This window comes from Catharus ustulatus, chromosome 1 (assembly GCF_009819885.2).
Source record: "Catharus ustulatus isolate bCatUst1 chromosome 1, bCatUst1.pri.v2, whole genome shotgun sequence".
Taxonomy (NCBI): domain Eukaryota; kingdom Metazoa; phylum Chordata; class Aves; order Passeriformes; family Turdidae; genus Catharus; species Catharus ustulatus.
In genome coordinates this window covers 100,300,563-100,313,908 of record NC_046221.1, presented here as the reverse complement: position 1 = coordinate 100,313,908, position 13,346 = coordinate 100,300,563, and the positions used below count along the sequence as shown (strand labels likewise).

At 44.3% G+C, this 13,346-nt stretch overlaps 1 protein-coding gene across 3 annotated transcripts in view; it reads right to left on the bottom strand.

Moving 5' to 3' along the window:
- Positions 1-12,564, bottom strand: part of ZADH2 (zinc binding alcohol dehydrogenase domain containing 2) — a 35,421-nt gene extending 22,857 nt beyond the window's left edge. Inside the window, exons 1-3 of one of the 3 annotated variants that reach the window (XM_033081435.2) lie at positions 12,294-12,564; positions 11,008-11,141; positions 3,375-5,160 (exon numbers count right to left, since the gene is read on the bottom strand). In XM_033081435.2, coding sequence (XP_032937326.1) covers positions 4,236-5,160; positions 11,008-11,120 — 1,038 coding nt within the window. In that variant the 5' untranslated portion in view covers positions 11,121-11,141; positions 12,294-12,564 and the 3' untranslated portion in view covers positions 3,375-4,235. Of the gene's footprint in view, positions 1-3,374; positions 5,161-11,007; positions 12,102-12,293 lie in introns of those variants that run through there. The other 2 variants (XM_033081428.2, XR_006163134.1) reach the window with 2 other exon arrangements.
- Between the last annotated feature and the right edge of the window lie 782 nt (positions 12,565-13,346).

Sequence of the window (13,346 nt, the reverse complement as noted above, 5' to 3'; positions counted from 1 at the left end):
ATTAGATTATTTTATTACAACATTTTTCCATTACTAGTCATTTCCCGTACACATTTACATTCATAAAACCTGCAGGTTTTTCTTTGTTTGTGTGTGTTTATATGTATTCATAAAGCAGGGAAAAGATTTTCTGGTTTGCTACAGCTGTTAGATTCGAAAAGAACAGATTAATAACTAGCCACCACGTAGGACTAGGTTTTCTTGTACACTGCACCAGTAACCCTTTGCTATAATGAGGACACAAAGAGGCTCACATCAGGCTGCTCCTCTTCTTCATAACTCAAAAGCGTCACAGTGGCAATAGCCTCTAGTGCTATTTGTCTTTAGTGCAGTTGTGACACTTCGGCATGATCCATAATTTGGCAGCTATTTACCGTGACATTTCCCTTCAGTGCAGCCATAACATTCAGTGAAGCCATTATTTGGTTCCATTTACCATATAAATTGTATTGTCGTGCATGCATGCTAGCAGCTACATTAGGTACCTGAAAATGAGTAAATCTTGTAAAATAGATACTAACAGCTATTCAGCAGAGAAATTTCTTTACTCCTCAGACAGAAGTAGGAATATATATAATATCTGCAAACACTACTGCAAACTTTTCCTTGAGAGATTGCAATTATCTGTATTTACATGACACAGCAGTTGTTCATAACCACTTACTAAATATACACTTCATGTGTATATACATTACACACATTTGCACGCATACAAACATACAGTGAACTATTGCTTGGTAGAAACTCAACTTGATTCAAAAAGGTATTAGGAGAATCCAGCATAGCAATTAAGTAGGAAGCATATCTGTAAAATGTGCTGAGGGTTGCAAGCCAGGAGAGAGCGAGTGAGTACGTGTGTGTCCGTGTGCGCGTGCGTATGCACACATGTGACAGACTCAGGAAAAAAGCCAGCTCTTCATCTAGTTCTTTGTTATTTTTCCATGGAAGCATATGTGTGTAGGGAAGGGAAATTTGGTTATTAGCCTCAGCAAACAATGCCAGATTCCTCTGTAGCAAATTCATTTAGAAAGGTAAAATTAGGATGTAGTGCTAGCAACCACATCTCAATGCGCTGCTATTATTAATAGTATTATTATTTAAATCCCTGCTCTCTACATATAGTATACTTAGTACTTCCAAGGCAAATGTATTATTATTTTTAATCATTTAAGTCCCCACTGTGCACACAGCTTTTAATACACCTTTTTTGCAAGCATATTAAGTGTATTGTTATTAATCCCTTGCTGTGACTCTACAGTATTTCTTTTCCTTGTATGTTCAATGTCCTATCATCATTTAAACCTCTCAGTGTGTGCATGCCATATACATTTTCCTAGGCATCTAATATTTAAACATTATTTAAATCCATCCCAACTTACTTATTCAAAGGCAGCCCTGCTCCTACAACTGTAAGTTTGCAGAATGTACTTTTAAATAAAGAGAAGTTGGGGTTTTTCCCCCTGCTGCAAGCCAAATTTCATTATGAAACTCATCAAAAAGGTCTTATCTGCATGTTTGAGAAATACTTTTTGCCCTCTCTCCATCAATATTAAATTGGTCTCTTTCAGCAATTTAAAGCATAGAAGTCGTCTCTTAAAAACAAAAATTACTTCTTCATTCCATATTCATTCATGGAAGAGTTATACTGACCCTGAGCTACACCTTCAGCTTAACATAAACATTTGATGAAAAAGACAATTCCAATGACCATAGCTACCTAAACACCAAAAGGGCTATGAAATTTGTATGAAATTGGCAATCCAAGTTATGCATATAACAAATGTAAGCCTTTTATTAATGCTGTGATCAGTATGAAAGTGCTAAACAACAATCTGAAGCCAAAATTAAAATGAACAACATGTCATATCTGAATATATATGTGTGAAACCTCCAAAGGCTCCTCTCTTCCCCTGTTTTGATCAGTGAAGAAGCCTGGGGCAGTTGCATTATGCAATGTTATATATGAAGTAACATATTAAAAAGAAAGTGGAATGTATGTCCAAACAGAATCCTGTTACAGGAAGAATTTTTTACGACAAAAACATATGGAATTCACTGCCTCAGAAACACCAAATCTATTGAACTGACAGTGATCAACACATCTGAAAATTGGGCCACTTGGATGGTTTTGGCATTTGACTTCAGGAATTTAATTTGAAAGAATTGTTACTCATGCAACACTTCTGTATGTATCACAGATGTAACCAATTGTGGTTTTTTAAGTTTCGCCACAGTATATCCCAAATTATGTTGGTTTTTTAAGAAGCATTTAACGACCAAGAACTTCACCTTATCCCTGACCAAGAAAAGACATCACATGCCTAGGAATAAAATGCTGAGGACTTTGCATGCTCTGTATGTTACTTGAGTGTTTGCATCCTTCTAGCATTCAGCTGGAAGGCCAATAGACCTCTCTAATTATGCGAAACACAAACACAGCACAATATTTGTGTTATCAGCAATGAAAGAGGAAATATGTCTCTAACAGCAGATCTTACTTAAAACAAAAATCATGGCAGTTTGATGCTCACCTTGAGTAAAAGAGAAAAATGGTCACAGAGACTCAATCCATTCTGCCTTTCCCCAAAATCCACCAAATTGAGATTAAACCTATTTGTCATGCATGGCCCAAGAAAGGAACACCTCTCCACTGTACACAATTTTTTATGATGCTAATGACATATGTACTAAAAATTTATATTAAGAATGCACTAAATCAAAATTAAACATATATTTCTGTTTGCATTACTGAATAAAATGCATGTTTTCCTGCGTTACAATCCAAAATGTTGTGTACAGTCACTCCTGAATAATGACCTAAAATTAAGTTTACATGGGATTTTTTCCTTTAAGTCCTAGACATTATCAGTCTATCATTATGTTTATTATGAGGCATATGATCTTAGGAAATTTCCATCTCTTCAACTGAATACAAATGAATGCAACTTCAAAAGATGTGGCAAAATTGGCCTTTAAGATCTTCGAAGTTTGCTATGGAAAAAAAGACGTAGACCAAGCAGTTTCAAGTATTTTATTGTTCTGGAAAATATTATGCTTCTAGCTGGAATCCCCACTGTATGCACCATTAATAATATCCACTAAGTGAGGAAGAATTTTTGAAACTTTACAAAACCCTTTAACTGCACCCGCTAGAGAATCTATGGCTGAGCATCAGCATATGTACCAGGTATTGTGACTATAGATTTAAAATGGTCCTGCTCTTTGTAACAGAGCTTCTGCAGAAGCAGTATTTGGTAAAAGTAGTAGCCTGATTATATGAAGTCCCTTCAAGAATGATCAGTCAAATAACTCTGAAAAACTGAGAAAGAGCTAGACAGCAAGAAACATGGAATTATAAATAAATGCCACAAATATTTAAATAGCTTATAAAACTTTATTTAATCATCAAAGAAATATACAGGGCCTGAACACACATGAACATGGCTTAAAATCCCATTCCAATAATCTTTAAATACTGACTAAAAGGGAGACTGGACAATAAACAGCAGCAGTAGAAAATGAAATGGCAACAAAATGAGACTACATTGTAACTTATAGTTAAAGATTTAAAAGAAAATTGCGCAGTTGTTTTTAGTTATGAAAGACAGGATTAAAAAAAAAAAGTCAAGTTGCTTAATATTACTGACATGTCAAAATTGGAGGATAAATTTCCCTGTGTAACCAGTCAAGGAATATTACTATGATCCATGATGCAACTGAATTATGATTATCATGTTTGTGACAGAAAATCAAGAGCATTTTTTTTCCCAGAAACTTCAAAAGATTAATAGAGCAACCCAAAGATACAACTCTTTACTTATTCTTGTTCTAACAATTTTATTTTTAAATCAGGGAATCAAAATCGCTAAAAGATTTTTTTTTCTGAGCTGAACTACATATGAAGTCTTATCAAATCAGGTTGACAGACTAAATCTGCCTCTGCATCAAGACTTATTCTGTCAAGAACAATGTTCTTGTCTCATGCTAACCTAAGTGACAGTATCAAACACAGGCCTATTATGTCCCTGCTACAGCCACTGATTTAAACACTTTAAAGAAAATAAAAACAAAACAAAACAAAAAAAAACAACAAACCCATCCCTTTTTATTAACACTTTAATGCTGTTTTTTAATATAATATCCATTACTAAGCTTAAAAAAAGAAATTGTTTCTAGTAAATCTGAAGCATAAAGTGCCTATTTTCTCGCTTCTGATTTATATCATTGTTCTGTTTTTACAGCTTACTGTTGACAGAGTGAGGTAATTCAACTACAATTTTTCCAATGTTTTTTCCCATGTACATGTAATCTACAGCACGGAATACAGATTCCAAGCCAGTGAACTTGCCCTCCGGAGACATGTCTCCAAAGTCCACCTCACAAACCAGGTCTCCTCTTTCATACATCTTGAGCAAATGCTGCAGAGCCATTTTGTAGTCAGAAAGGTAATGGTTCAAGAAGAAACCCCGGATGCTAGCAGACTTCTTCAATAGTTTTGCTGGCAATAACTCTGCTTTAACGGGCTGGAGGCCAGTGGGGCTTTGGTAGCCAGTGATAAACCCAATAACTATCAGGCACCCTTTGATAGCCAAGGCATTGAGAGCCAAGTCAAACATCTTTCCCCCAACAGATTCATACACCACATCCACACCTTCGGGGTAGTCCTTCCTCAGCACAGATTCGACATTTTCAGTTTTATAGTTGATGGTACGGTCACAGCCAATGGATTTCAGAAAGCCACCCTTTTCATCACTGGAGCAGGTTCCAATTACATGGCATTTTGCCTTCTTTGCAAGCTGCACAGCAAACTGGCCCGTTCCTCCAGCTGCTGCTGTCACCAGAACCTTCTTGCCTTCAGACAGGTCTCCCAGCTCTTTCAAACTGAGGTATGCAGTTGCGCCACTTACCATTAAAGTGAGAAACTCGGGTTTCACTGAGGGTAGAGGGACTGCTTGTCTGGCAGACACAACTGTGTATTCAGCAAAGGAACCTGCTTTCACATAGGCCACAGCTTGACCCACTGTGAAATCTGCACTAGCACTGAGTCCTAACGCTACCACTTCACCGACACCTTCAAAGCCTATATCAAAGGGGGGTTTAACTGAGGCGTCATATCGACCAGCTGAGTAGTTTATATCAGATGCATTAATGCCGACAAATCTAGAAGAAAACAAAAATGTATTAAAGAGATTTACTCCTTACCGAGTTTTCATTGTATGAGAAATCTTATATTTAAATTTGTGGGATAAGTACAAGATTTGTTCTGATTATCTGTGTATTTGAATAATTGAGTACACTCCAAAGATTACTTTCAACAGACTTTCATAGGTTCCATTCTGTTATTCTAGATTTGCAGACAAATTTTCTAAACAAAAAGAAACAACAAGAAGCTACAAAAAGTAAAACCCAAACCCAAAACAAAACAAAATCCCTTGTATTTTCCTTAGGTCCACTTGACCAAGCTAAACAAGCTGAAAATAAATCTGTAGAAGATTAAAGCATGAAAATTAATTGACCACTTCATACAGGACATGAAAACACAGAAGAATGAAACATGCAGAGCGGTAAATATGTGGATTCTGGCAACAAATTAATATTTTTGAATATAATAATACTGTTAATGACTAATGATCATATTAACTATCGATGTCATTTGCAAGGTCATGTTACTGTAGGCAAGTACTTTTTAATTGATGGAGTCACTACAGCAAATTTGCCTTTTGATGTAGCTAATGTCAATGTTAAAATATTTTTCTTTATATAAATTACTTGCAACACATCAAAACAACCTTGCATAGAAGGAGTAAAATTATGAAACTGAATATCAAGTCCTACTGACCTCTAACAGGTGAAAATGGATGGTATTTTTTTTTTTTTAGGGAAAGATAGAGATATTCTCACAACTTGATTAAGCGCTAGGAGATGATGCCTAGAACAAAGTTATGATCTAGCTCAAATGCAAAGACTATTTTTTTTACATAACTATCTTTACATAGGCAAGACAAGAGAGACTGAGAAAGGTTTTGGCTAACTGGAAAATGTAAGAAAGAAACACGAAACAGCAAACGCCAGGACTGTTACTATGTGTGTGACAACCTAAAAGTTGTACTTGACACCATGCGAAAGCTGCAGAAGTAGGCAAACAGTGCACTTTTAATTGTTGCAGTTAGCAACAAGCTCAGCTCGTATGTGTGTGTAGTTTTAAACTGCTTGCATACAGAGCAAGGAGAACTAAAACCGCTTTGCTCCTTTTCATATTCTTCATTCTTTACAGCATGGGGACCTTCAAACTTTCACCAATGTTATGTATAAAAAGACATGTAAGCGTAAACATATCCATGCAAAAAAATAGGACTGTAGCTCTCGGTAATCCTGCCTTTAACTCGCCGCTCTGGCGCAACAAAAAATGCCTACGTCTTGTCCGCAGATAGAAAAACTCTTCTATTACCCTGCTTTGCGGTGACTCCCGTAGAGGAGTGCTAAAAGATGTACAAAAATTGGTAACGGAGTTGCAGCTTCGGAGACACAAACCGTGTCCCTCGGGCGCTAGGCGAGACGTGCCGGCGCTGCACAGCCTCCTCCCGCTCTTACACCCCAACTTTGGGCAGGGCAGAGGGGGTGAGAGCCCGGTGCGGAGCCGGGGCTCTCGGCGGCTGCGAGGCCAGCCCGGGGCTCCCGCTCTCCCCCGCCCCAGCCCCAAGGGAGGTCCCGGCTCCCCGCTGGGCTCAGCCTCCCTCCCCACGCTCCCGGCGCGCGTCTGCCCTGGTGGGATGCGGAGCAGCCGTGCCCGCGGCCGGGGCAGCGCACCCCGGCAGGGGCAGGCAGCGCAGCCACTGCAGAACAAGCCCCCGTGTTTTTAAGACCTTCCCCTTCTCGGCGCTGCACGGCGGCGGCCGGAGCACAAAGGCAGGTAGAACAACAAACGCTCTGAGGACAAAAACTTTGCGAGCGGGGAAGGGGCAAGTGGTGCGGGGGGCCAGGTGCCTGCCGAGCGGGGCTCCAGCACAGGCACCGCTGTTTTTGTTCTGCAGCGGAGAGGATGCGAACCCTTCCTTCCCCGCCCGGGCCGCACTGCAACTTGTGCGTGCGGCTGCGGGGCCCGCGGCGCAAGTTGGAGCTGCCCGGCTGCTCCGCGCCACGCCGGGCAGGGGATGCGGGCTCTGCGCGGGGCTGGGGCTGCGCCCGCCCCCCGCACTCACACACACGGACACGCGTGTACACGCACCCGCTCCCGCCCCGTCTCTGAGGGACTGCTGTGCCACGGGAAATGATCCTCCCTGCGTTTCTGGGTTCATCATGATTAATCAACGCAGCCTAGCCGTCTAGCCCTTCCCCCCCACCCCCCCTTTTTTTTTTAAACCTCCTTTTTATTGTGTGCAAACTCAAAACTCATGGTCGCATTGTAGGGGCTTTTCTTCCCCACTCCCCCCCCCAACACACACTTTTTTTTTTTTAAAGATTGTTTAGTCTCCTATACTCCTTGCATATTAAAACGATCATACGCACCCGTCTGGACTAAAACATAGTGTCTAATTTGCCTTGTCATTCTAGCTGACAGAAGTGAAGTGGTAGGATGTACATGCAGTTTCACAGATTACTTTGCTTTTAAAAGTAGGAAAAAGTACAAATTACAAGTTGAAGATCAGTTTACTAAAACTGAGAAAAGTAGACAGCACAAAAGTAACATTTACTTGGGGTGCTGGTGGGTTTTAAGACCCTTTCCAGATCTTTTATGCTGCCTTCATTCACTTTCTTACTTTAAATCTATTCTTCAATTTAGAAGTTTCTAGTTGAGTTTTGTCCCTTACATTCAAGATGCAAACCTGAGGCAGGGTGTGAAAAAAGCCTGAGATTGTCTTTTCTCAAAATAATTATGCACACTGAGTCACCCGTTTTATTTATACTCAGCAGTGTTGAAACCCCTCACACTGTTTATTATAGAAAACAGGAGGACGCTGCCGAGGGGAAGAAACGCTGTTTTGTGTACCACAACAAAGAGTGAGACACCGAAAACCAGCATCACAGCCTTAAACACAGACAAAACAAAGTCATCCAAACCAATACTACGCAAGAAAAACATTATTTAGACCAAACACCCAGCAGGAATAGCCCTCCACTTTTCCCACTGTGATCCCTTTAGTCCTCTGGTTCAGAAAGAGAAACTTTCTCAATCCCTCTTACTCCCTTTTCTATAAACTTTGTTCCCATCTTCCCGTCCAAAAGTAAATCTTTACAGGTATTTTGGCAATGAAATGTGTCACTTCATCAAGAAAATCTCCAAAATCCCCCAACAACTTTAAGAAGGACCAAACCTTCACAGCCATTGGGCCCTTCTCCTGCAATGAAATGGAAAACCCTTACTTCCACACCCATCCCTCTTTCCCCCCCACCCCCGGAAAACAGGACAAATGGACGTACAAAACTTAAATGGTTTCATTAAGGATTTATCACCTTTTCCCTTCCCCTTTCTCGCCTATACAGAATCAAAGTAAAAAATAATAGCTTAATTTTTAGTTTTGAAAAATTTTTGAGTAAAAGATGGGTTATTTTTTTGTGCATAAAAACGTAGAATAGTTCTCTAAAGCAGAAGAAAGTTTCCCATAACTGCATCTTATTTTAAAATATCTATCCAGACACAGATCTTAATTTCCTATTCCCATAAATACCAAACCAGATTTTATTGTGGTGAATGAGGACTGTTTTGCATGAAGAGCTCAAAGCAATTAATACTATTCATGGGTGTGACTGGGACTAAAATGAACAAATCTGTAAATGCCCTCTTGGAACCCAAGTCTTTCACTGTTTTGTTTTTAATTATATGCTTCTACCTATTAGAAAATGTATAGTTGTATTTGAGCTCGGTTGTTTGGTTTTTTTTAAAAACTAAATAGTCAGGGACTCATCCTTTCAGGATGGGATAGTCCTTCCCCTGAGTGACAGAGAGAAGGGGAAACATTCACAACTTGCTTCCTGCTGCAGCTTGTATACAGCGAATATAATTGTGTCTTCTGTGATATTCCTCAGAAATGAACAGTAAAGAGAGAAGAAATGCCACAAATAATACAAAATGTATGAACTCTACAACTAGACTTCCTCCTCACTTACCTCTTCCTCCCCTTCATCCCCACTCATGCATGTGTACGAGTAGAGGAACATGTTTGTAACAGGCTGATGTGTTAAAGCTCAGCAATTGCCTGACTGAATCTGTGGACCAGCTCCTGCCTTGAGTGTGGTACAAGCCCTTTTACCATGAAGTGTGTGTGTCCCCCGAGCACCCGGGGAGCCCACCCAGCAAAGGGAGGGAGAAGAGGGAGAAGGGAAGAGTTACAGTGGAAGTTGTTTAAGAAAAAAAAAAAAAAAAAAAAGGACTACATTTTAAAAATTTACAGGAGGGCGGGCAGGGGAGTGGGATGAGAAAGACTCCAAGTGCATGTGTGGGAGGGAGGGGAGTTGAGAAACAAGGATGTCACTCTGCCTTGCATTACCCAAGTAGAGTACTTGCTACTTGTATCTCAAGTCTTTTGACCTCTTCCACAGAAAAGAATTTAACTCCAGCCTGACGGCTGTTTCTCGCCATTGCTGTTTCAGTCATTAGCGGATGCAGCAACATAGTGTTTTAAACTTTTGAGGTTTGGAGGGAATTTTGGTCTCAGAAATCCTAGTGAGAGATGTCAGCATCGAATTAAAATGCCACAGCAGCTTTCTCGCCAGCTCCTGGAAGAGTCCCTGCTCTTTCTCCTTATCCCTTCTTCACCCTGTATTTGTGTGTTACATACGTTACATGTGTGCTACATACACACACACACGTGTCACATATACATGCACAGTCACACACTGCCTTAGTAGACCTCGCAGCATTGTTCTCAAGCCAACTTATTGCTGCTTAACATCTCTAAGCTCCCAGGGCGAGCATGGCAAACTACGTGTTACTACGATTTCCTTGCTGACAAGAACCTGAGAGCGCTGCTCTCTCCCCTGCCAGCCACGCAGTCTGCTCCAAAGTTCCCGGAGTTTCGGCTTCCCCTCGTGAGCAGAGAAACCTCTGAACTTTAAAAGGATTCGTTTTAGCGCTAGGAAGGACGGCGTCTAGGAAGGAGACACCGAGAACAAACAGGTTTTATGGAGACAGCTGTGGGGGGAGGCACGTTTAGTCCTCGGAGTCTTCATTTCACGGCGAGCTGGTCACCGTGCCGGGCGTGGGATTTACGGTGTATAATGCTAAGCAAAATGTCACCTCCTCACTCTTCGCCCGACCCGGCTCCTCTCTAAAACCCACTACCAACTGCGGGCCCGCGTCCTGCGAGGGAGGCCGAGGGCAGCCCTGCCCCCTCGGGGCTCGGCGCGCAGAGCTGGGGGTGGCGCCGGGGCTGCGGGCCCGGCCGCGGCCTGCCCGGTGAGTCACGGCTGCGCGGGGGCGAGGCCGGACAGCGGCGTGCGGGGCCGCGCCGAGGAGACATGGGCCGGGCCAGGCCCGCCCGCACGCCGCGATGCCGGGGCATGTGCAGCAGCGTCCCCCGGTGCTTGTGCGGGTGCGCCGGGGACCCGCTCACGCCCCGGGCACTACGTGCGTGTAACGAGCCCGGGCAGGCCCCAGGGAGGGGCCGGCGAGCGCTGCCCTCCGTCTCGCTCCCTCCTCGGCACTCATTGAACGTAACTCTCGCCTCTTCCTCCCCCCGCCCCCCTTTGGTACAGGGGCCCTGGAGTGTTTCTCTTTCTTCAGGCAGGCGCACGGCGGGAGCAGCGCGCACAGACAGACGAACACACACAGCCCCGCCACAGGAGGAGGAAGTGTCACCCCCACACACGTGGATAGGGTGACAGAGCTGTAGCACCAGCCGTTCAAAACAACAACAATAAAATGAAATTAACAGTCGCCAGATGGCGGCTGGTACAACTTTGGAGCCGGTCTCCGAAGTGAGGGAGCATGTGGGAGAGAGCAGGCCACAAGGTGCCAGGAGTCGGCGGGGGCCGCGGGGCCGGGGCGCGGGGGGGCGGGCGGGGGCTCACCTGTTCCTGACCAGGAGGTCTCCGTCTCCCGGGAGTGGCACGGGCGAGTCCTGCTGCAGGGTGACCGCTTCCCTGAAGTTTTGGCTCAGCTTAGTCACCACCAGCTTCTTCATGGAGCTGGGGATGGACGAGCCCTGGAAATCCAGAAAGTGACGGGAGTAGGACATGTCCAGGATGGGCCGCGACCAGCTGCCACCGAAGCAGGACCAGGCGGGAGCCGCCGCGGCGCAGGACGGCTGCTGCCGCCACCACCACCGCGCTGCCCGGGAGCTCAGCAAAGCGCCGCTTTTCGCGTTAAAACTCATGCCCTGCCTCGGCTCTCCTCTCCCGCCCCGCTCGGAAGAGCTCCGGCTCGGGATTCTCCAGGCAGCTCGCAGGACGCGCCGGCAGGAGAAACTCCCCGCTCGCAGCTATGTGTGTACGTAAACAGAGCCCCAGGCAGCAGGTTCTCCCTCCCCTCCCAGCCGGCCCCTCTGCCGCACGGAGACGCCGCCGGAGGAGCAGCGGCAAGATGGTCCCCCTGCAGCAGCCGCTCGTCTTCTGCCGCCGCGGGCACTACCGAGGGCGAGCCCGGCCCGCTCCCGCGGCCGTCCGTCCCGCCAGCGCCTGCCCCTGCCTCGCCAGCGAGGCGGCTGTGCGGCGGGCCGGAGGATCTCCTAAAGGAGGTGGTGGTGGCTTTTAGTTTGCACCCTGCCTCTGACTAAGGGGTTTAAAAATAGGGGAGGGGGAGAAGGGGGGTAGACAGACGGACAGAGAGAAACGCCTTGGATTATCCCCTCCGCCCCATTCTTTAGTTTACAAAAAGAGGGTATCTCCCTACCAAATAAAAAAGGGAGGAATTAAAAAAAAAAAAAAAAAAAAAAGGTAGGAAGAAAGCACGGTAAATTATCGGCCGGGAAAGGTTAGAGAAGTGGGGAGAAGTTGCAGCTAATCTCCTAATGTTGTTATTAGCCGCCGCCGAGGAGCCGCTGCCCGCGGGCGGACGCTCCGCCCCTTCCGTGCGAAACGTTTCACTTCCTCGCAAGGTGCTACGAATCAACCCCGAGACGGCGGCGGCGGCGGCTCCGCGCCTGCCGCGGGAGGGGATTTAAACGGGAGAAGCTCTTCCCGCCCGCCGTCGCCGTCCTGCCGGGAGGGGAAGGGTAATAGGCTGCTGTCAGTTTGCTTGGGTCGCAGGGGTTTCCCCCGATCCCTGATATTGCCAGAAAAATCTTACACTCCCCTTCCCCCCCTTGCTTCTTTCTTTCTTCTTAAAGAAAAAAAAAAGAAAAAATATATATAGTCACCTCTCGCTGTAGATTACGTTTGGGTGAGGGAACCTGCTCAGGGAATCAACTGGGTCAAGGGACCGAAGTCCATGTTGTGATAGAGCCGCCAATCCCAACTTGGTACAACTGCGTAGAGAGAGGCAATGTAATAGAGATGTTGCATTGATGTCGCGTGTAGTTCCCGGAATTAACTCCATCCTACCAGTATAAACATCTCAATGCTTAATTGTGCGGTAGTAAGAAGAAAGAAAATCCCCTTCTGCCCGAAAAAGAACAAAACTGCAGTTCCAAGTGTTTTCCTTTAGGAATCAGCTGGGTAGGTTTTATTTGCTTTCTTTACTTAAAAAAGAAAAAAAAAAAAAAAGGGAAGAACCCTTCTGTTCTCGCAGCTAACATTACATAAATCCCCAGACACATACTGTGCAAAATGTATTAGCAGTATGTTTCATATGCTGCAGTTCTCGCTCTGCAATCTGTTGGTATTTTAAAGTAAGGATGAACTGTAATCTCCCATAAATCATTTTTAATTCAATGCTGGGTAGACGTGTGCCACGGCGAAGTATCATCTCCTGCCTGCCTCTTTTTTTTTTTTTTTTTTCTCTCTTTTTAAGTTTGCTGGAAGAAGACCTCTGCTGAAGTTAAATCAGCACATGCGTCTTGCACAGCACTTTAGCAAGTGGATTATAATAACAACCCCCTCAACGCGTGTCTCACATGAGGAATCTTTTATGCTGTGCTGTATTAAGACTTTTTTTTTTTTTTGTCATATTGTTTAGCTCTGGGAAAGGGAAAAAAATGAAAACAAAGCAATTAAAAAGATTGACAGGTATGGGTTTGTGTGAGACCTATTTGTAATTGTCAGGGTGACGTGGGCAAGAGGAGGAGGAGTAACAAACTGAAGCAGGAAAAGCAGCTCGATGTGTCTGTCTATCAGTTGAGACTGTCTGAGAGCCCTGGGATCCGAATGTGTGTTATATTTCAGTGAAAAGAGAAGAGAGGGAGAGTGGATCTCTTTCTCTCCCAGGAGTTTAGGGCGGGGGACAGTTCACGTTAATCTGTCCCACTCAGTGA